The 20,577-nt window shown below is 41.9% G+C and overlaps 1 protein-coding gene across 3 annotated transcripts; it reads left to right on the forward strand.

Moving 5' to 3' along the window:
* The first annotated feature begins 1,305 nt into the window (after positions 1–1,305).
* Positions 1,306–19,197, forward strand: RP2 (RP2 activator of ARL3 GTPase). Of its 3 annotated transcripts, none has more exons than XM_061459780.1 (5): positions 1,306–1,586; positions 10,958–11,623; positions 13,226–13,340; positions 14,506–14,591; positions 15,011–15,483. In XM_061459780.1, the coding sequence occupies exons 1-5, from the start codon at positions 1,431–1,433 to the stop codon at positions 15,095–15,097; spliced, it is 1,110 nt and encodes a 369-aa protein (XP_061315764.1). In that variant the 5' UTR covers positions 1,306–1,430; the 3' UTR covers positions 15,098–15,483. The 3 variants fall into 3 exon arrangements, with proteins under 3 accessions (XP_061315764.1, XP_061315766.1, XP_061315765.1); XM_061459782.1 differs by having other exon boundaries at positions 15,030–15,483; XM_061459781.1 differs by lacking the exon at positions 15,011–15,483 and adding an exon at positions 17,852–19,197 and having other exon boundaries at positions 1,308–1,586.
* Positions 19,198–20,577: the final 1,380 nt, after the last annotated feature.

Genomic DNA, 20,577 nt, shown 5'->3' on the forward strand with positions numbered 1-20,577 from the left:
AGCCCACACTGGAGTGCTTCTTGAAGGACTGCCGCCCATGGAAGGACCCAGGCTGGAGCAAAGCGTGAGGAGGAAGGAGCAGCAAAGAGAAGCAGGGACAGACTGATGGCAATCCCCATTCCCCAACTTCTCTGCACTGCTTGAGGTGTGCTGGTGGCTTGTAGGGGAGTCGGAAGTGCATGTGTGAAGTTGACCCAGGGAAAGTGTTGTTTTCATTTAGGCTTTGTTTCTCACCACCAAACTATTTTTAATTGGCAAACAATTAATTTTCCCCAAGGCAATTCTGTTTTTCCTGTGTCAGTAAATGGTAAATGATCTCCCTGTCTTTATTTCAACCCACAAGCTGTTTCATCTTTTTACCCCTGGTCCTGTTGAGGGGGGCAGTGACTGAGTAGATTCATGGGCAGCTGGCCAAGGTTGACCCACTACCAGGTAACAGAGCCTCAGAAGCAGTGCTAAAGTCTTTCCCCTCTACCCCAGGAATCAAATCTGCAAAATCTTAGGGAAAGTGTCTTTGAATGGTTGGATGGTCTGATAAAATCTGTGATTTTTTTTTATTATTATTATCTATTTTTTGAATTCTTTTTTTTTAATTTGGGGAAGGAGTAACTCCAAACAACAACCCACAACCCACAAAGAAGGCCCAACTACTTGCAAAGAAAGGTGCAGAGCTATAGGACAGTGTGGGTTCTCATGCTGCCACTTGCTGCTGGTACTTTGACACATTCACAAAGAAGCCAGGGAAGCTGAATCTTCTGGTGCAGTCCCCTCGGAAGCACTATCAAGGCAGCTATAACCCATCCAGAGGGTGAGGCACCTGCCTACTGGACGGGTTGCACCGGCAAAAGATGACTTGATGGGGTGGTTGGTTTGTATTTACATGCTGCACCTGACATTTTGCTTCTGGTTGGAACTAGATGATCTTTAAGACCCCTTCCAATCCAAACCGTTCTGCGGTTCTGCGACGTCCATAGGGGAACCCGCGCACGGCCTCAGCTGAGACACGGGCTCCCACGGGCTCCCACGGGCTCAGCCGTTTCCCCCCGTTAGGGCTGGCGGTTCATGAGCGGTTACCAAGCCCTCAGACCCGGTGCCGGGCAGGTCGGTGCCGTTCCCGCGGGACGGGTGTGGGGACACCCTCACCGCTGCGGGAGAGGGGGCAAGCAGTCACTGAAGACCCCCGTTTCCGGCGGGCCCCTCAGCTCGGCGCGGCCTTCCAGCTGCCAGACACGGCCGCGGCACTGCCTGGTGGCGGCTGGGGCAGGGCGGGACGAGCCGGGGAGCGGGTGGAAGTGTTGCGGTCGCTACGGGAGACGGCGAGAAACCGGAAGCGAGCGGGGCGGGGCGGCGAGGAGCTGCGCTGGCGCGGGCTCCCCCGCTCCCAGCCTCTCCTCGCAGGCCGGTCGGGTGGCGGCGGTGCCAGTGCCGTCATGGGTTGCTGCTTCTCCCGCCGCGGCAAGCCTGCCCAGGACCGGCAGCAGCAGCAGAAGCAGCAGCAGCAGCAAGAGGCGCCGGGGGGAGCCGGCCAAGATGAGGCGGCTGGAGAGGAAAAGGCGCCGCAGTACAGCTGGGACCAGCGAGCCAAGGTATTGCACCGGCTGTTGTCCCTGCGTTGGGCGGGGGTATCGGGTGCCGGGTAGTCGGGCAGCCCCTTACTCTGTTCTGCCGGCTGGGGTAGGGGAGGTGTGGGGCTGTAGCCGTGGCGGGGCCCCGGCGCCGGGCGGTGACCGCTGGACACAGGGCGGGAAGGGGGGGGGGGAGCGGTTAGGGGGTTCCCCCGGTACCGCTGTTACGGCTCGGTCCGCGCAGTTAAGTGCGTTTGTTAAGCAATTGAGAAGTGTTTAGCTTAAGGATTTTACCTTCGGTTTCGCAAGAGGAGAGGGCAGTGCTTTGGCCCCTGTGGCTCGCCTGTGCGCGCGGAGGTCCCGGTCCGGCTGAGCTGACCGCGGCGGTGTCGGCGGCTGCCGCGCCGACCCTGCTCCCCCGGGGTGGGACGCACCCCATGGTGGTGGCCGTCAGCTTGAGCTGGGACAGGCGTTGCGGGTGATGGGCCTGTGTCTGTCGGGCAGTAGCGGTCTTTGCCGGCCTGAAGTGAAGTCCCCGCTCCTGGTGCTTCAGTGGAGGTATAGAACTTGTGCCCTGGTTGTCAGTAATGTTTATTCTTCCTGCTTGGGTTGTTGGGATCTTTCTGTTTAGGATGTGTTTTGGGGGTATTTTTGGGTGTGTGTTTGTTTTTGAAAGCGATTGGAACTAGAATTACCCTATCAGTCACTGAAGTGATACATGAAGATAAATCCATCCCCGTGCTGTTTCTTGACCTGTTGAAGGCAGCAGGAAGGTTCAAGCAGGAAAGCACTGAAGTGCTGGACTAAATGTATTTCTCACCACCCTCATTTCAAGTTTCACTTCCTCATATGACATTATAGCACTGCTAGGTCTCCCCTCCTCTCCACCTGCCTTTGGGGTGGCAGGAAGGGGAAAACAGCTGTAAACTCGATGTGGTTTTAACAAACAAAATCCTCAAACCTTTAGGCCTCATTTTGCAAGTGTAGAAAAGAAAATGCGTTAACTTATTTGAATGCTTAGCTTGTTTGGTTTTTTAAACATGGCTCTAGGGTGTCCCTTAAGTCTTCCAAGTAGCTTAAGACAAACTGAGATTGAGAGAGCATGCACATGACCCTGGGGAATTGGTTCCTTGAGGATAAAGATGGTTGATCTGTGTAGGGCTTGTTGCTTTGACTTGCTAGTGGATATTTGCAGTGCAGCACTGGATAGAGAAGAGGAGCATGGCAACCTGTTACTTCTATGGAGGCTTCTCACAAGGAGTGGGCTGCATTGAAAGCCTGTCTTAGAGCAGAAGAAGAAATCTTAGTCCTGTGCAGAAGTAATTTACTAAATCAGCATTTGAAATATTTTATTTATTTTTTATTTTAGAGCAAATTCGTCAGCTAAAGCTTGAGAGATATGAGACTTTCAGTCCAATCTGCTTATATGGTGCTAACTTCTGAAACTAGGAGGAGGAAAGCCAGGACATAGACACACTTGATTTAGAGAACAGTCAGCCTTGTTGCTAGGGAGATGGCCATTGCTGATGTGCTAGAAGTAGGTTCAAGCTAACAGACAAAGCTATTGAAGCACCAATAATCCATTTCGGGGGGGGGGGGGGGTGAGCAAAGCATGTAATATATTGCATGTACAACAATTTCCTCCTTTCTGTAAAAGACTCTTAGAAACCAGAAGAATCTGTGAGCCTGGGCTGTGCTACTGAACTGGGAAAGCTGACAAATTAGCTGCTTGATTTAGTACTACACAGCTTAAGAATGGCTGTTTTAAACCCATTTTCTTTTGTTGTTTTCAGCTTTATCTTGCACTGGGCTTTGGGGGGCGTACGCTTAGTATATTAAACCAGGAAATCAGTTCTGATACTGTAAAAGAATGCTGAACACTTAGTGTGTTAAACATGTTGATCCCAGTTTCTATTAAGTGTTAGTATGTTAATGTGGTAACTTTAAGTATTGTCTCTGATACTTTTAATAACATATTGATGCACCATTAGGGTTGGGAGTGTGTTTCTCGTTTTAGGCTCTCCTACCCAGTGATGCAGTTCTGGTTATATAGTGCAGTCCTTCAAACAGGTCTGGCAACTGCCTGCTGTTCTTCTAAGCTATCCTCTGTACATTCTTACTGGTGGGTAAGCCTTGCTACTCAGACATTCCAGCTGTCTTCCTGTAAACTAGTGACCTGCTGAAACTCTCGCTGTAGTGAGACTGCTAGCTGACAGCTGTGCTGTAAAAAGCTCTGAACCTGAGTAGTTCCTCCAGTGAAACTATTTCTTCTGCTTCTGAAGTAGCTTTGCTACTGTAATATATTTTAATTATGTTCTGATGGCAAAAGGTTATTAGTATTGGTACTGTTTGCTAGCGTAGACCTAGCCAAAGAGTAATATGACGATATCCTAGTCATATTATGTATAATGTAACATATAGTCATATGTATGTATGTATGTATGACTATGTATCCATATATAGTCAAACAGTCTCCAGAGAATGTTGTAACTTAGTGCTTAAGGGCACCAAACCCATGCAAGTATTACAAGAGATTGTCCAGAAGGACCTTGACACATAACTCCTGTATAATAGTCCCGAAAATTGACCATGCGGTAGAAAACTTTAAATACAAAATATTATAAAGTGCTGATAGTTGAATTGAAATAAAGGCAAGTATATGAATTTGCATGGCCTTTTCAGATTACTACATGACCTCATTTAAGTGAGGACAGAAGCCTGTGTTTTTAAAGTATACAAAAATTAATCAAGTTTAGGTTGCAGTGCAAGTCTGTTGAGATCTCTGTAATGCTTGCTGACCCATGGGTTCGGAGAACTGAGTAAAGATTACTTGTGGTGCAGTGGAAGAATCAAAGGATCAGATATCTCAAACAGAAGGGAAAAGGATGAATATTCAGTTTCTCTGGGATTCTTAGACCAGGAGACTATGTACAGCACAGTTATTAGAGTTTATTGTTACTGCATTGCATTCTGGGGACTTGCTGCGTGTTGATGTCATTCAGCTGTTGAGAGAGTCTCCTTCTGACCAAGTGTGAGAGGAACTAGGTGGTGCTCAGCCCTCCTCAGTCTTCAGCTAGGTTTCCACCTGAAATGTAAGATTTTACTTCTGCTCCTGGACTCCCTTTTCTTTTCCTACCTGACTACCTTCTCTGTGACAAATGTTGTTTACATGTATGACCAGAGTGATGACTACAGAACTAACTGAATATGGGTACATAGAGATGGGAACGGGGGTTCATGTCTTATTATGGCAGATATACCCAAGTGCTATGACCTTTTCTGCATGAGAAGAAACACAAAAAGCTTCATAGTCTTTTTTTGCTGTTGTCTCATGTTCAAAGAAATAGGATTAGGATTGCAATGGTATTTAAAGCTTAGAGGGACTTTCCCTCCCAGATAATTTTTTCTTTCAGAAGGAACAAGTATGGTTTTGTTTTTTGTCAGTTGACTTGCAACTTGACTGCTTTAGTTGATAGGAAACACACAGCTATCATTGCTGCTTATGATGGCTGTATTTAAGCAGTTTTAAAACCTCAGAGGTTTAACTTTCTATATAAACCATGATCTTTTGTTATTAACCTTATGTTCGAGGACTGTGCTAAAATGGTCTGAGCTGATGTGGGCATTGTGAACTACCTAGATCTCATTTAGGTAGCTGCTTTATATCTTGTTTTGGAATATAAATAAAGTCACCTTTTTTTTTTCCTGTAACTAAACAAATATTTTGTCCTTAAATCCAAAGCACCTCCCTTATGCTTCACAGTGCACCAGAACTGCTGGTGTGTTTCTCAAAATGTAGACCATCAATTGAGAAAAGGTCTGTAGGTTCATATTAAACAATATTTCCCATGAAGTCAGATATAGGCATGTGGTAGCTTCCTTTCTTCTTCCTCTTCTATTTGCTGTATTTGGCAATGGTTTGCTGCTCAGAAAAGTATGAGTATGACCAGTTTATGCTATTACAGGTACTCTGGAAGAGAGGGAAGATTACAAAGAGTTGAATGAAATGTGCATTCAGACTGTTATATTTGCCATGTTTGAAGTCAGGGTGTGCAGGAGATGTTCCAAGATTAAAATCTGTATGCTAGTGACTGGAACTTGGACATGCTGTCCCTCATTCCACCTTTTCTTGTTGCATAAGAATCTAGAAATCTGCCAGAGGTGAGTAACTTCAACAGTCTCCAGAGAATGTTGCAACTCGGTCCTTAAGGGCACCAAACCCACGCGAGTATTGCAAGAGATCATCCAGAGGGACCTTGACACACTTGAGAGGTGGGCCAATGCCAGCCCCATGAAGTTCAACCAAGCGAAGTGCAAGGTCCTACACCTGGGTTGGGTTAATCCCAGGTGCAGCTACAGGTTGGGTGGAGAAGACATTCAGAGCAGCCCTATGGAGAAGGACTTGGGGGTGTTGGTCACCAGAAACTTAAAATGAGCCGGCTTCAGTGTGCATTTGCAGCCCAGAAAGCCAACTGTATCCTGGGCTGCATCAAAAGGAGCATGACCAGCAGGTCGAAGGAGGTGATCCTGCCCCTCTACTCTGCTCTCATGTGACCTGACTTGGAGTATTGTGTGCAGTTCTGGTGTCCTCAACATAAAAAGGACATGGAACTGTTGGAACAAGTCCAGAGGAGGGCCAAGAGGACGATCAGAGGACTGGAGCACCTCCTGTATGAAGACAGGCTGAGGAAGTTGGGGCTGTTCAGCCTGGAGAAGAGAAGGCTGCGTGGAGACCTCATAGCAGCCTTCCAGTATCTGAAGGGGGCCTGCAAGGATGCTGGGGAGGGACTCTTCATCAGGGACTGTAGTGATAGGGCAAGGGGCAATGGGTTCAAACTTAAACAGGGGAGATTTAGGTTAGATATAAAGAAGAAACTCTTTACTATGAGGGTGGTGAGGCACTGGAACAGGTTATCCAAAGAAGTGGTAAATGCTCCATCCCTGGTGGTTTTCAAGGCAGGGTTGAACAGAGCCTTGGGCAACATGGTCTATTATGAGGCATCCCTGCCCATGTGTGTTCCTTTATGTTGAGGGAGACAGTTTTACTTACTTCCATCAAAACAGTACAGGAACAGTTACTTCTCTTCAGAAGGAGAAGTTCAGAGGTACCAAAACTTACAGATTTTTTTAAAATTTGGCACTTAAGCATGTCCTTCTAAACCGCTCTGCTATAAAACGCCTCTGTAGCAGCAGTAGCTTGTCCTACACAGTGGCCTTTTGTCGTGCTTTAAACCCAGTCAGGTAACTCGTTCACTCACTCCCCCCCTTCTTTCCCTCCCCCTACTCCCAGAGGGATGGAGAGGAGAATCGAAAAGAATGCAACTCCCATGGGTTGAGATAAGAACAGTTTAGTAACTAAGGTATAACACAAATCACTACTGCTACCACCAATAATAACAATGATAAAGGAAGTAACAAGGGAAGAGAATACAACACCTCAGCACCAGCCGACCGATAACTCGCCCCCCCCAGCCCGACCAAGCACCGACTCATACCTCCTCCAACCCTGCAGACCCAGCCCTTCTGGATAACTCCCAGTTACATCCCGGGCATGATGTGCTGTGGTATGGAATACCTCTTTGGTCAGTTTGGGTCAGGTGTCCTGTCTCTGCTTCCTCCCGGCTTCCCCTCCTCCCTGGCAGAGCATGAGGCTCACAAAGTCCTTGGCCAAACCAAAACATCACTATCAGCTCTGTTCCCAGGCCGAAAGTCAAAACACTGCACTGCACCAGCTACCAAAAAGGAGAAACATGACTGCTACTGCTGAACCCAGGACACCTTTATAGAGATGTATGAAACTTCCCATCCACCTTGCAATTTTATTTAGGCCTAGGTGAAAAACATTGTTTAGTCAGCTAACCACAGCTTACAGCCAGTTTCAGATGAGAGCGCTTGAGAGAGTAGTAGTTGAGTTTAATGGTAAGACAAATAAATCAGCTTATTGCCAAAATCAGGAGCTCAATTTTATTTCCCTGCCATGAGCTGGGTCATGCCCTGACACGACTCTTACATCTCAGTTTGTTCACCATGTTAAGGAGTTTGCTGAATGCAGGGGAATGGTCACTTCCCTAGTCCTGCTGGCTATGCTATTTCCAATGCAAGCCAGGATGCCGTTTGCCTTTTTAGTTCATGCTCACCATCTCTGAAGTCTGCACTATCATCAGCAGGTTAGTATTAAATCCTTGTGTCCACCTTCCTTCCCCTGACAGTCAGCGCTAACTGCTTCTTAAGCTCTGTCTTTGCAGCGTAGCAAAAAAGCAGGCTAGAAAGACCAACACCAGCAGAAGAAAGTAACCTCTGCAGCCTCATATAACCACAGTCAGGGCTATGTAGATATCTCTGTCTGTTCATCTGGGCAACTAATGCTGTAAAATCATAAGCATGTGGCAGGTCAGCAAAAATCATCTATTTATCCTTTGCATTTGGATAAAGCTTCAAAGAACTTTGTCCAAATCTACCCATCCCACCCACACAGTTGCTTTACTCTCCATCCCTCAATACATTCCAATGTCTTTTCCTCAGGCTGGTATAAGTCCAAATGATGACAGTATTTATAGAAGCAACTTTCAATGCTTTCAGCTGAATTTAAGGAGTTTTTAGAGTAGATATGAGTCATGCAGTAATAGATATGGGCATAGTTCAAGAGTTGAAACCTTCTAACAGAAGTGCTATGTGCAGGTTCAAGAATTACTCCATAGAGGGACCTAAACTAATCAGATATGATGACGAAAAAGTAATCCCTGCTTGCACAATATTCCTCCCCCTCGACAGAGGTATTCAAGTCTATCTTGGTTATCAGCAATGTCACTGGTGATAAATTTGTTATGAAGGGCTGAAGGACAAATTGTAAGGAGCAGGGATTTTAAAGAACAAAGAAGGGAGAGAAGTGAAGGCAAAAATTTGTCATGGTTGCTTTGAACTCTAGGAAGCTCTGCTGCAGCAAGTGCAGAGTGTATTAAGCAGCTTTCCTTCCTGTAAACACTTGTCTTGCAAGAAGGTCAGAGGCCATACATGAAGGCTGTAGATAATGTACATCCCTTCAACCACCATTATGCAATTTACTGGCACTAAGACTAGAGAGCTCCCATTTGGAAGATGACTCAGAAGTACTAGACCTTCACAGTTACTGTACTTAGAATGGCTGAGGATCCCAACAGCTTCTTGAACTCTTTCTGGTACGGCTTCATGTCTTAACAAGACTTTTTCACTGGGTCCATCAGAAAAGGAGTTTCAGTCAGCAATGATATGTCACCACAAATATGAGAAGTTACTGCTGTACTTAAGGGATTATGGTTTTCCCCTAGTCATCTCAGTCTAGCTAGCTGAGCAAACAAGAATTTGCAGAGTCTTTCTAAACCATTTACAGGAAGGTCTTCTCTTTTAAATATTGTTCTCAAAAAAGTAATTCCCTGTCTGTTTAAATCACAACAGATGGTGGTTCAGCTTTGGACTTATATACAGCTGATGACATCCAAGAGTCAGCTGCTGACCCAGTGACATTAAAAGCTGCAGCTATATGGTAGACACACAGACTTAAGAGGCTTTATGTGCTATTTTTGTCAGTAGGGGAATTAACAGAAAGAAAACAAGCAAGAAAAGTGCATTCCCAGGCCTAGACACTTCTGCATGTTCCTACTTCATAGAATCATAGAATGGTTTGGGTTGGAAAGGACCTCAAAGCTCATCTAATTCCTAATCCCCTGCCATGGGCAGGAGCACCTTCCACTAGACCAGGTTGCTCAAAGCTCTATCCAACCTGGCCTTGAACACTGCCAGGGATGGGACAAAACTAATACAAATATCTTATATATGGATCAAATGTAAAACATTTCATGAGACTTAAGACCTTAGAGGGTCGGAATCCTGCTACATGGCTATCCTACTATCTGTACTATGTGGCTGTCTCCATGATGCATACCTTATCATTTGAGCCTCATAATTTTGCTTGAAATCCTTCCAACTAGCTTTCCTGGATGTGTTCTAGTGATATTAAGTATGATTGAGGGGAGATTCCTAGGAAGCCATCTTCATTGTCTCAATTTGCATTTTATTTGGAAGATTCATCAGCTGCAAACTGTCTGGAGGTCAGGTATGTTGTATATAAAGGAGTACATTTTAGAAGTTGGTGGAACTAGTATCTTAGCTTCCATTAGCTGTGCTGGACTAAAGCTTCACAGGCTGAGCTGGTTTAGTGGATGTCTGGCACTAGCCCATCCTGGTTCATGCCTTTTTTTGGTCTTGAAATCTCATGCAAATGTTTGAAATTCTGGGGAGGAGGAGTTTTTTTACAAGTTAGGCTATACAGAAACTTTTGTAATACATTAACACTGATTATCGTGCAGCAAAATTTAGGGCCCTCAGGCAGAAAATCAAAAGCAGGTTTGTGAATTGGTTTTGTGTTAAACTAGTTCAGGTACTTGTATACTTCTAAATGCTATTTTAATAAGCTTTCACAAGAGGGCAGAGTAGAATTTGCTCTGGGAATTATAGTTGTCTTGAGACTTAGGTCTATCTGGAAATGAACCAGCTCGGATTCCTTTGGTGTTACGACAGCAGGGGTTGTATTATTCATGCTCTCCACCTGTATTGCAGACCATCCTGGGCACCATGTGGCTCTTCAGTCCCTGCTCCCCAGTAGAGAAAGCCACAGCCTTTCTCAAGTGTCTCTCCTTGGCAGTGGGATGCTGGAGCATGGAGGAGGCGATGTCAGTAAACATGCCTCTGCACCACCACTGCCAATATTTGCCTGTTGGTTGTAGCTAAAACAATCACGTAGCTGTTGTTAGCCCAGGAATCCTGTCGTTGTTAGCACAAGATAATGCTGTGGCACAGATAAGTGAGGTCTTTGTAGTTTGCAAACATAATAAAGAAGATGCTGCTTGAAAGCAGCAGGGTTTCCTTGCATCATCTTGAGATGTGGTAAAATATGACTGAGAAAGCTACTTGAAAAGGGAATACTGTGTATCTGTATGAATCTGTAAGTTTGGCCATTTCATTTATTACAGTTATTGTATATATGAATATATATGTCTATATGAATATATATGTATATACATATATATGAATATATATGTATATATGAAACAGTTTAGAGGCCACAGAGAAAACTAGCTGCCCCTGCCTTCATTCTGTATTAGAGGACAAACTGAGTTAGTTGGGTTTCTTCCTGGAGCATCTCAGAAGTATAGTTTCAATTCTTCATTGTGCATTCTAGTAGTTTAGATAAAAGATCTGCTTCTAATCTTTCATCACTCTTCAAAGAGTTTTCTGGCAGGTTATCCTGTACAATTCAGTGCTACCTCAGTTAATACAAGTGAATTCACATTTAGCATTATAATAGTCTCTGTATGGGGAAGCTTTCATGTTTTCTGTTTTTTTTCTTCCTTCTTCAGATTGACCCCAAAGATTACACATTTTCTGGACTTAAAGATGAAACTGTGGGCCGGCTGCCTGGAAAAGTAGCAGGGCAACAATTCATCATTCAGGATTGTGAGAACTGTAAGATCTACATATTTGACAATTCTGCTACAATCACTATTGATGACTGTGTAAACTGCCAAATCTTTTTAGGACCAATAAAGGGCAGTGTGTTTTTCCGTGACTGCAAAGATTGTAAATGTATAGTGGCCTGTCAACAGTTTCGCGCTCGGGACTGCAAAAAGCTGGAGGTATTTTTGTGCTGTGCCACCCAGCCCATTATCGAGTCCTCCACTGGTATGAAATTTGGATGTTTCCAGTACTATTATCCTGAGCTTGCTTTACAATTTAAAGATGCTGGACTGAGTATCTTCAATAACACATGGAGCAACATCCATGACTTTACCCCTGTGTCAGGAGAAAATAACTGGGGCCTTTTGCCTGAGAATGCTGTAGTCCAAGATTATGTTCCTCTGCCCAGCTCTGAGGAGCTGAAAGCTGTCAGAATTTCTACCGATGTTACAAGGAGCATAATACCAGTAACTCGAGGGCAGAGACAGAAAAACAGTGATGAATCGTGTTTGGCTGTGTTTTTCGCTGGTGACTACACAACCGCAAATGCCAGGAAGTTAATTGATGAGGTGAGCAACCTTTGTCTTCATTCAGCTGTTTGAATTTCTAACTGAAGTTGCCTCTAGACAGCCTCTGGTGCTCCCTGAAGGGATAACCCAGAGGCCCTGCTTGTCTACTAACCATACTGGTCAACTGCACTGTTTAAAACCTTAAAGCAAGGTAAGAGACTGGATCTGATCTGTTGTTTTACATCTGACATTCTGGGACTAGCACTTCTATCCTGTAATAGTTCCAGTGTACTTTTCTGTTATGGCGCACACCAAAGCTATGTTCTGAAGAAAATGCTTAGTTGGTTTGGTGAACTTGGCCAAGTGTAGTGAGTGATAGGCAATGCCTGTGAAAGGCAAAGAGCCAATTAACTTGTTAGCTTGCTGCCCTGAAAGTCACAGCTAACAAAACAGCCTGGCCTGAAAGTTTCACCAGTACTAACAGGAACTTTAAAAAACCCCCAACGTGTTAAATTGTATTCCCCCTGCCACCCAGTATTGGATTTTTTCTCTGGAAAAGGCAGTGAGTGTGTGTCACAGCTGATCAGCTGTCTTCCATTACTGAAATAGCTGGTGCTGTCTCTTCCTTTTTTTTTTTTTTCTTTTTCTTTTTTTAACTTCGAGGCAGCAGCTCCAAGCTTGGCAAGATTTGGGGCTTTCCTGGGGCTAAAACCTGGGAGTGGCTGGCTGCTTTTAGCACCCTGGAGTGCCAGGGATGACAGAGCAGAACCAGTAACCATGAGCTACAGCTTCCAACAGAAGAGGTATCTGCAAAAGCTGCAGATCCCAGTGCTGTATGATCAACAAAACAACCGATGGAGTTCTTTCCCTTGTGTTTTAACTTCAGGGAAAGAAAGCTGTGGGGAGTTTCCATGCTCCTCCTTCCCCCCACTGCTCATTTGTTTTTTTATGGAACTGAGCTACTAACAGCTACTTGAGTGAAGGGAGATAATGATACTTAGGGTATCTGGAGAAGGAATACTGTAGTAAAGAGGATAATAGATGTGTTTTCTGTTAGTAGTTCTTTAGAAATTAGAGTTAAGACAACACTAAAAGCCTAGTTAGTGAAATTCTGTGGAAATCTTGCAGCTCTAGGTTAATGGACGCTGTGGAAGTACAAATACAGTTGCTCCTTTTCCACATGCTTTTAGTTTTGTATCAGATTTAAAGTAAAAAGCTGCATGTGTTCCAAAGTTTGTAACTATTTTTCCAAAATGGAAAACTGTAGCAGTGGATAGATGAGAGTTTGAGCTAACGCTTAACTGAACTATTGCACACTAATGAGAGCTAACTGCTTGACTCCAGATGTTGAATGCTTTTAACTTCCATTAGTTTCAACTTATGAGAGATTGTGAGGCAAAAAACACAACCCTGGGCCATCATATAAACCAAAACCATTTGCATTTACTCCTCTAGGTGCACTAGGCCAGAGAAGAAAATCTGGATGAATGGAATGAAAATAAACAGAAATCTAGAAAAAGCAATGGTTTATGAAAAAAAAATAAAAAAGGGACCCTTTCCTCTGTGGCTTGATGTGTGTGTGTGTGAAAAATAATCTGGATATTTGAGCTGAACTCTCTGCCTTAAAAGTATTTTTAACATGAATTCTTTCTCTGTTAACAGATGATTGGTAAAGGCTTTCAGCTGGTACAGACTAAAGAAGTTTCCATGAAGGCAGAGGATGCTCAGAGAGTTTTCCAGCAGTGTGCATCGGAATTCATTTCACTCCTTGAAAAAGGTGAGTTTGTATTATTTGCTTTCCCTTGATACAGGTATCTAGCTGTCACTAGGGAGTTCTGGAGAAGAAAGAGGAATGAAGGACAAATTTGTGTTTCAAGGGCGTAGTGTAAACCCAGTTGAGATGAGTTTTGGAAGCCTCAGTGAGGTCCTAAACTAGCCAAAACTCCTGAAGGCATCAGAAATGAGCTGTTCCACGTGTGATTTGTGGCTCTGCCCCCCCTCTAGTGGTGCAACCATATAGCTCAGGAGCAGTGGCACAAGCAGATCTGTCGGGAGTGGTGAAAGCTCACCCTTTTAGACTATTTCTAACTTTTCACCATTGCTGCTCAATACCCAGATGTTCAGTTTTTCCGTATATATATTAAAGCAAATAGGTATAGATATGTATAAAGCAGGCAAGTGTTAAATTCCTGGTTTAACTAGTGTACTGTCAGAGTATTTCAGAAGCCTTTTTATTGATCTGACCGTGATTGTTTTTTGTCTTTTCCTGCAGAATTACCGACATCTTGCCATCTGTTATATGCTAAAGCTCAATATATGCTCCCAAACTTAGTAACAACGTTCAGGTTTTTTCATAGTAACATAAGAGGCTTACGATGCTCATTGCAAGAACAGACCAAAAGTTACTGTACTTATCAGATGGCAGTCTAGTTTAAAGGCTATTTTGCACCCATGTGGGAAGAAATAACATGTTCAAAATGAAACCAGAGAAAGGGGATCTGCAAATAGTGGGTGAGAACAAGTCTAAAATTCAGGCAGTTTGCTATCTTGGGACTGAGGCAAAAATGCCTGAATGACTCAGTCCTACTCCAGATGTCAGTGAAATGGCTCACTACTTGAGCAGTATAATCTGACTCACTTCGATGATGCCCTGCGCTCCTTAGTGGTTTTCTGCCATTGCTGCTGTTCAAGGAGTAAAACTGGAATTCTGCCAGAATCTCTGCAAAAATGAGCATGGAATTGCAGATATTTTGTTTTCAGATAACACTATACTTTGAAGCTATGGTTAAGTGTTTTTAATTCTTTATCTTGCATTATGGCTGCTCAAGCAAAAACCATAAAATACCTCTTGCAAGCTTCACAATTCCCTGTGCATTGAAAAATCTACTGTTTCAATGCCAAGCTTAAAAGTAGTATTGATTCTAGATGAAACTATCTTCTAGGTCCAGTGATTGCTTTGGAGTTTAATGGAGATGGTGCTGTGGAAGGATGTCAAAGCATTGTAAATGATGTTTTCAGTGGGACCAAGGTAAGCTGTTGTATTGCTTTTTTGGCAAAAAATGTCACAGAATGTCTGGGGTACTTAATGGAAAAGCCATACTGCTGACATACTGCATGGTCTTTTTAGGTTTCTAAATAGTAAAACCTGAATATCTTGTTTTTTGTTGGTTTTTGTGGATTTTTTGTACTCCAAACTCAAGTTGATTGTCAGGGACAAGAAAAATTGCCCTTGAAAGAGAGTACTAAATCCCCATCATAGCAATTGAAGAATAGAAGATTTCCACTTCAAACTATTATTTCACATGATAGTGAAAACAAGTTCTATAAATATAGCAGGGAAAAGCTCTACTCCAAGTCTTATGCTGAAGTCTGCGTTGTGATGTTCTAGTCTATTAAATCCTGACAAAGATAATATGATGGGATTTCAGGATTTCATCCTTTTTCAAGGTTTACTTTTGCAGTGTAGGATATTGCAGAATGCCTTCCTTCAAAGACACCACACCTCCTCTTTGCTTGCTGTCCCCATTTCTCTAAATGGCAAAGGTTTTGAGAAAGTTTCTGGAAATGATTAGAGCACTCTTGGTAACAAGAAAGTGACAAACCCTTTGCTGTTCGAAGAAGACTAGAATGTCTTTGAGACATAATGTCCATACAGCAACTTCCTGTCTTTTGATTCCTTTGAAAGAGTTACTAGGAACTAGACAGCCCAGTTTCTGGAAAAGGAGTTATCTTATAATAAGTCATCTCAAATGCAGCTGATGTTTTTGCTTTTTTCATGTTTGCTATTGCAGCAGCAAAAGCCTGATGTGTAGCAGGCTTTGATTTGGCTGTCAGTCTGGATAATCCTAGAACTACATTCTGGGCAATTCTTCTGACTCAAAAGTTATCACTGCAAATTTTACCATAAAAACGGCCTCTCTAAAACAAGAGCTTACAGTGCTGGGTTTTTTTGTTTGTTTGTTTGGTTTTTTGTTTGTTTTTGTTGTTTGTTTGTTTTTCTGTCATATGGTTAGCTTGTTTCCTTTTTCCATACAGAACAAAGCTGATACTGGGTAGGTAACTCACTGGTTCTTCTTGACCTTTTTCTTGACTCAAAGATTGAAGTGATATTGATTACTAGAACAAATAATATTTCATATTTTCCTAATTGGAAATGACTGGTGTTTGTTTATAACAACACTACGTCCTGACCTGAAAACCAGAAACCTCAGCCTGTGTACTTCATGCTTTGAAGTAACCATTGTTCTTGGAGGTGATTGGTAGTGTTGGGGTTTGGTTTCAAGTATGAAATTACTTACTGCATCTGGATTTAAAACTTCTGTTTACAGCCTGGTTACATGGTAAAATCTGCCTCACTTATAAAACACTTGCTGCACTGAATTAAGAAGCAGAACTTTAGTCTTCCTGAGAAGTATATATCTTTCTTTAGATAAAATGTAAGTCCAAAGCTTCTGATAAAAACTAGGTTTGTGCATGGATCCCTAGATAATGAAATATTATGAGTATACATTCCTTAAAAAATGCATTTCTTCCTTGGGGCACAATCTAGAAACAATTTAGGGATTAACAAACTTCAGACTTATTGCTACCAGAAGGTTCAGGAATGCTCTGTAAAATGGTTTCACTTCATTCTTGGCTGCCCTTATCATGTTTGGGAGTTGTTGTAGCACTCAGAAAGAATTATAGGTATCCTTGATCAAGAAACAACAACAAAAGCTCTTAGGAAGACATGTATCCTGTAAGACTTTGCAGGAGCTTAATCTGTTTTTAAGCAGGTGGCTACATTTGCATTTGAAAACCACAGTTAAAAAATACCAATTCATCAGTTAATAACCTTAATTTCACCAGGTTTTTGTTCCTGAAATAAATCCAACTTTAGGTACTCCAGTAAGGGTAGAAAAGTTCTTCAGCAATAGTACCACCACAGTTTTTTGAGCTGTTTGCTAGAAACAACATGTTACAAGGAGAACTCTATGCTCTGCACTGAAGTAGACTTTCTATTTGTGTGGACTGGGAGAGTCTGCACTCTTTACCTCTGACATTCTTTCTGGTGTGACTTTTTTGGCATGCTTTCTCATATTGTTCCTCCATCTCATCAATTCTTCATAAAATACTGTGCAAAATGTAAATCACAATATCCTGGTATTGAGGGGTGCTGAAACAAGATATTTAACTGTTGTGACTATGGTACTGATTGCTGTTCACCAAACAACTGCCGAATAATTAGTAGGTATTTTCAAGTCCTGTCAAATAGAAGTCTACCATGCATTCAAGCAGCAGTCTAGGAAACTCCTTGCTTTGTGGTGATTTTTCTTTTTTTTTTTTTTTTTTTTTTTTTTTTTTAATTTCATTTAGAAATTTACTGGGCAACAGGATATTCATCTTAAAACACAATTTAAGTATGAACAAGTTTCAGGAATTGTCATCATTTACAGTCACATGGTGTTCTGAGCTGAAGCAGAAAAGTGGTGACTGCTGTAGCAGAGTCATCTGGAATGACCCATTCCTGCAGTCCCAGATCACTTTGAAATAACTCACTTGGCTCTGCCAATGCTAGTGTGCTCAGACAGTGATGATTTTCTCTGGAGGTATAGAAAATATAAGATAGTAAGAACTCCAGTTTTTGATTGAGGCTATCACTTGCATGTACAGATTGAGGAACAGCCACAACACTGTCTGTTACACTGAACTATTTGGGCATTGCCTAAGGCATTTTTAGTAGGTACGCTGAAAGCTTTCAAAGATGACTGTCATGGAGCTTGGACTTTCACATGTGTTGATCAATTCTGCAAAAAGCAAACGTAACTGAAGTTATATAAAAACAAGTAATCATCTGACAAAGAAGCAGCCAAGTTTTTGAGAGGAATAGAGTGCAAAGGAGTCTCTTACAAACCCTGACTTCTTGTTAAAGGAAAGCGTAATGGTAGTCTGAAGTTTTTGTATGTTTGTTTTCCCCGCTCTCTCCTAGACAGAGTTTGAATTTACCGAGCAAAATACATCTAAAAGGGGAATATCTGAAGCTGTGGCCCCTGAATAATCAAGCCCAAATTTTCTAATTCTCATCATTGGAATGCTAGGGTTACTGCAGCTAGCATGTCGGTAGGAACAGGTGACAGTAACAGTGTGCATGAGGGCTGAGAGAATTCTCACACTATTCTATCACACAGTGGAACCCAGCCTCTCGAGAAATGCACATATAAAAATAACAATTACTGGCTCCAAATGAGCAAAAAGTACTTGAATGTGTTTATTAGTGATGTGTAACTATTTCCTTGTTTAATAAAACAGGTTTTTGTGTCAGAAAGCAAGGCATCAGCATCTCAAGATGTAGACAATTTCTACAACTTTGCTGACATGCAGATGGGAATGTGAAGTTTAACATGAAGGTGTTCACGTACGGTTTGTCTCAGCACTTGGATGTCACTTGGCTTGAATGTTGCAGTAGTATCTGAGAAGTTTTGTCATTTGGTTTTGTATTACTTATATATCCTTTTATAAAGCTATTGGTGGTTGTCATACCACATTACCTGAACTGGAGTAAATGGCATAGCTTCCAATGTGTGTTGTGTTTGAAACTTACATTTCAACTCCAGAGACAATGGAGGTTTTCTACTAACTTTTTACAGTGATTTCTAAATTTCTGTTGACGCTTAAATATTCCTTATCAACATCTAATGGTAATACACACTTGAGAAGTGCAGTGCTCGTACAAATTTGATGCAGTAGTAATTGTTCCCTTTAATGCAGACATGTTGTTTAGAAAGTGCATTTATGTGAAACTCGCTGCTTAAAACTCCCACATGCAAATTTGTCTTCACTGGGGGCCAGGGAGGAAGCTGTAGTCGTTGACTTTTTCTGAATGCTATTTTGAAATGAATTCTCCTTGTAGCATGCTTTCAGAAGCAGTGCATGACTTATAAAATGTACATCTGTATTATTCTGCTTCAGCATCTTTCTTGAGTAGTTTGCAGCAGTATTTATGCCGAGAACTATCATAACAGTGTTGTGGTAAGTGAGCACTTGGCAGGCTCTTCTGCTTTGAGATGAATTCTGAGCATGAGTGCTCCACTGAAGATGCTCTAAGGTCCACTCAGGGTCTCTGGTGACACGACTGCCTCCGGTATTCCCAAGCCATGTATGGAATATACATGAGGTTCCTTGGGACTTGGAGCATGAAGTTTCTGGTACTGTTGTTTGCTAGAAGGGCCATATAGCAACCAGGAGTCAGAGAAGGGCTCTGATGGCATTAAAATAACTCTTTCTTGCTAGACCCCCAGGGGAACAGTGTTACACTCAGTAGTAGTACTGAAAATTTGGCTGCAAAGTACTACATACAGCTGTAGGGTTTATTTTGTGTTGATTCTTAAAACAGACCTGAGAAGTGCTACTAGCATTTTGGGAGATACATTTGTTCTGTAAGGGTGTTTATTGCTATATAGTACATATTAGAATGCAAACCTATATGAATATTAAATACATGATTGATTTATTTTTGTACATTACATCCTTACTGATTTTTCTATATGTACTTAAAGTTTATGTCAAAGTTTACAAGCCCTCTGTAATACTTGAACAGTTTGCATGTGCAGACACACAAAACCAAATTTCTTAATTAAACCAGTAGCTTGCCAGTTTATGTAGCCTTTACAATCCATTGAATGGACTGGGGCTGTATTGAGGTGCTAAAGCAATCATTTCCTTGTTATGGTCATCTGTCACAAGGGAAGATGTTGTGCATCTTAACTGAAAATGAGTTTTGACTCCTCAGTTTGTGCTCAAGCTCCAGAAGCGGGTGGCTAAAAACACATCTCTCTCTTTCACGTGCTAATTTTTTAGAATTAGCACGTGAAAGAATGTGTTGTTCTGAAGTCCATGATTGTCATGCCCAGGAGATGTTCTGAGCTGTTGTTTTATTGCTACTAGGCAAATGCTTTCCATTAGTTTATATATCAAGAGTATGTCCTTGGGACCTCTTGTTCATGTTATCATAGATGAAATAAGGAAGAATATCTCCTGAAGTCGATAAACCATTGGTGTACTGAAGATAAGAAAGATACTCACTTCTGGGAGATGCTTTTATTTGACAAAGCAAAATGAAATCAAACAGCCACCAGAATTTGACTGGTAGCAGAAATTACCACTTTTTTGCCCTTAGCCAGCCAGGATTTAATTTTCTTTATATATGTGTGAGCAAAGGCTGTGAAAATACCTAAATACCTAAAAATCTTAGGTCAGTCTCCAAAGTACACCTCAACAAACACTTGCTGGAATTAATCTAGACACACACAGTAAATGTATTTTTTTTTGTATGGACAGAACATTGTGTCATGTACTTCAGAACTATCATTGTGTAAGTTGTCTAAGCAGTGCGTATTGGACCACCTTGGTCTCTAAATTTCTACATATAATACTTCCAAACTTATATGCTGACGCATGGTTATATGTATGTTCATAGTTTATTTTTTATATCATCAACCTGCTCTGGAAACAAAATGCCGAATTGATTTTTGTGACTACTTTTCCTGGGGGACAGGATGGTTAGTTAAAAATTAATCTAGGCTAGAATCAGTGGAAAAAAAATTTAAATGCTAGGAAAGAGCAGGATATTGCTTTTTTAACTTTTTTATTACCTTGATAGCCTGCTTACCAATCTGAAGTTTTTAATTAAAAAAAAACTAAATAATGAAGGACTTTCTTAATCCAATTATTTATCTTTTGGTTTCAGTTTCTTGCTAACAGGTGTTAAGAACACTTCTAGCTTAAGCATCAGGTACTGTATGCATTACAGAATGGTACATGCTCCATGTAGTCTTTATATGTTTGTTGTATAGCTTTTTATGTAATTTGTATTGCACTGTGAATGTGATTCATAATAAACATTGTACATCTAAACTCTGGATTCTGGAAGACTTTTTAAAGTTATAAAATATTGCAAACCGTAATTACATTATATTAAGTTTACAAACTGAAATCTGTGTTTAAGTGGGGACTTCAAATAGATACAGCTAATTGAA

The sequence above is a fragment of the Pezoporus flaviventris genome, unplaced genomic scaffold, assembly GCF_033815535.1.
Source record: "Pezoporus flaviventris isolate CSIRO_AGI_PZ_B2104156 unplaced genomic scaffold, CSIRO_AGI_Pfla_v1 ptg000030l, whole genome shotgun sequence".
NCBI classification, from domain to species: Eukaryota; Metazoa; Chordata; class Aves; order Psittaciformes; family Psittacidae; genus Pezoporus; species Pezoporus flaviventris.

Coding starts and splice junctions, on each gene's coding strand:
- RP2 (XM_061459780.1), top strand. CDS start 1,431: ATGGGTTGCTGCTTCTCCCGCCGCGGCAAGCCTGCCCAGGACCGGCAG. Junction 11,624..13,225: donor CCAGGAAGTTAATTGATGAG/GTGAGCAACCTT, acceptor CTCTGTTAACAG/ATGATTGGTAAAGGCTTTCA. Junction 14,592..15,010: donor ATGTTTTCAGTGGGACCAAG/GTAAGCTGTTGT, acceptor TCCTTTTTCAAG/GTTTACTTTTGCAGTGTAGG.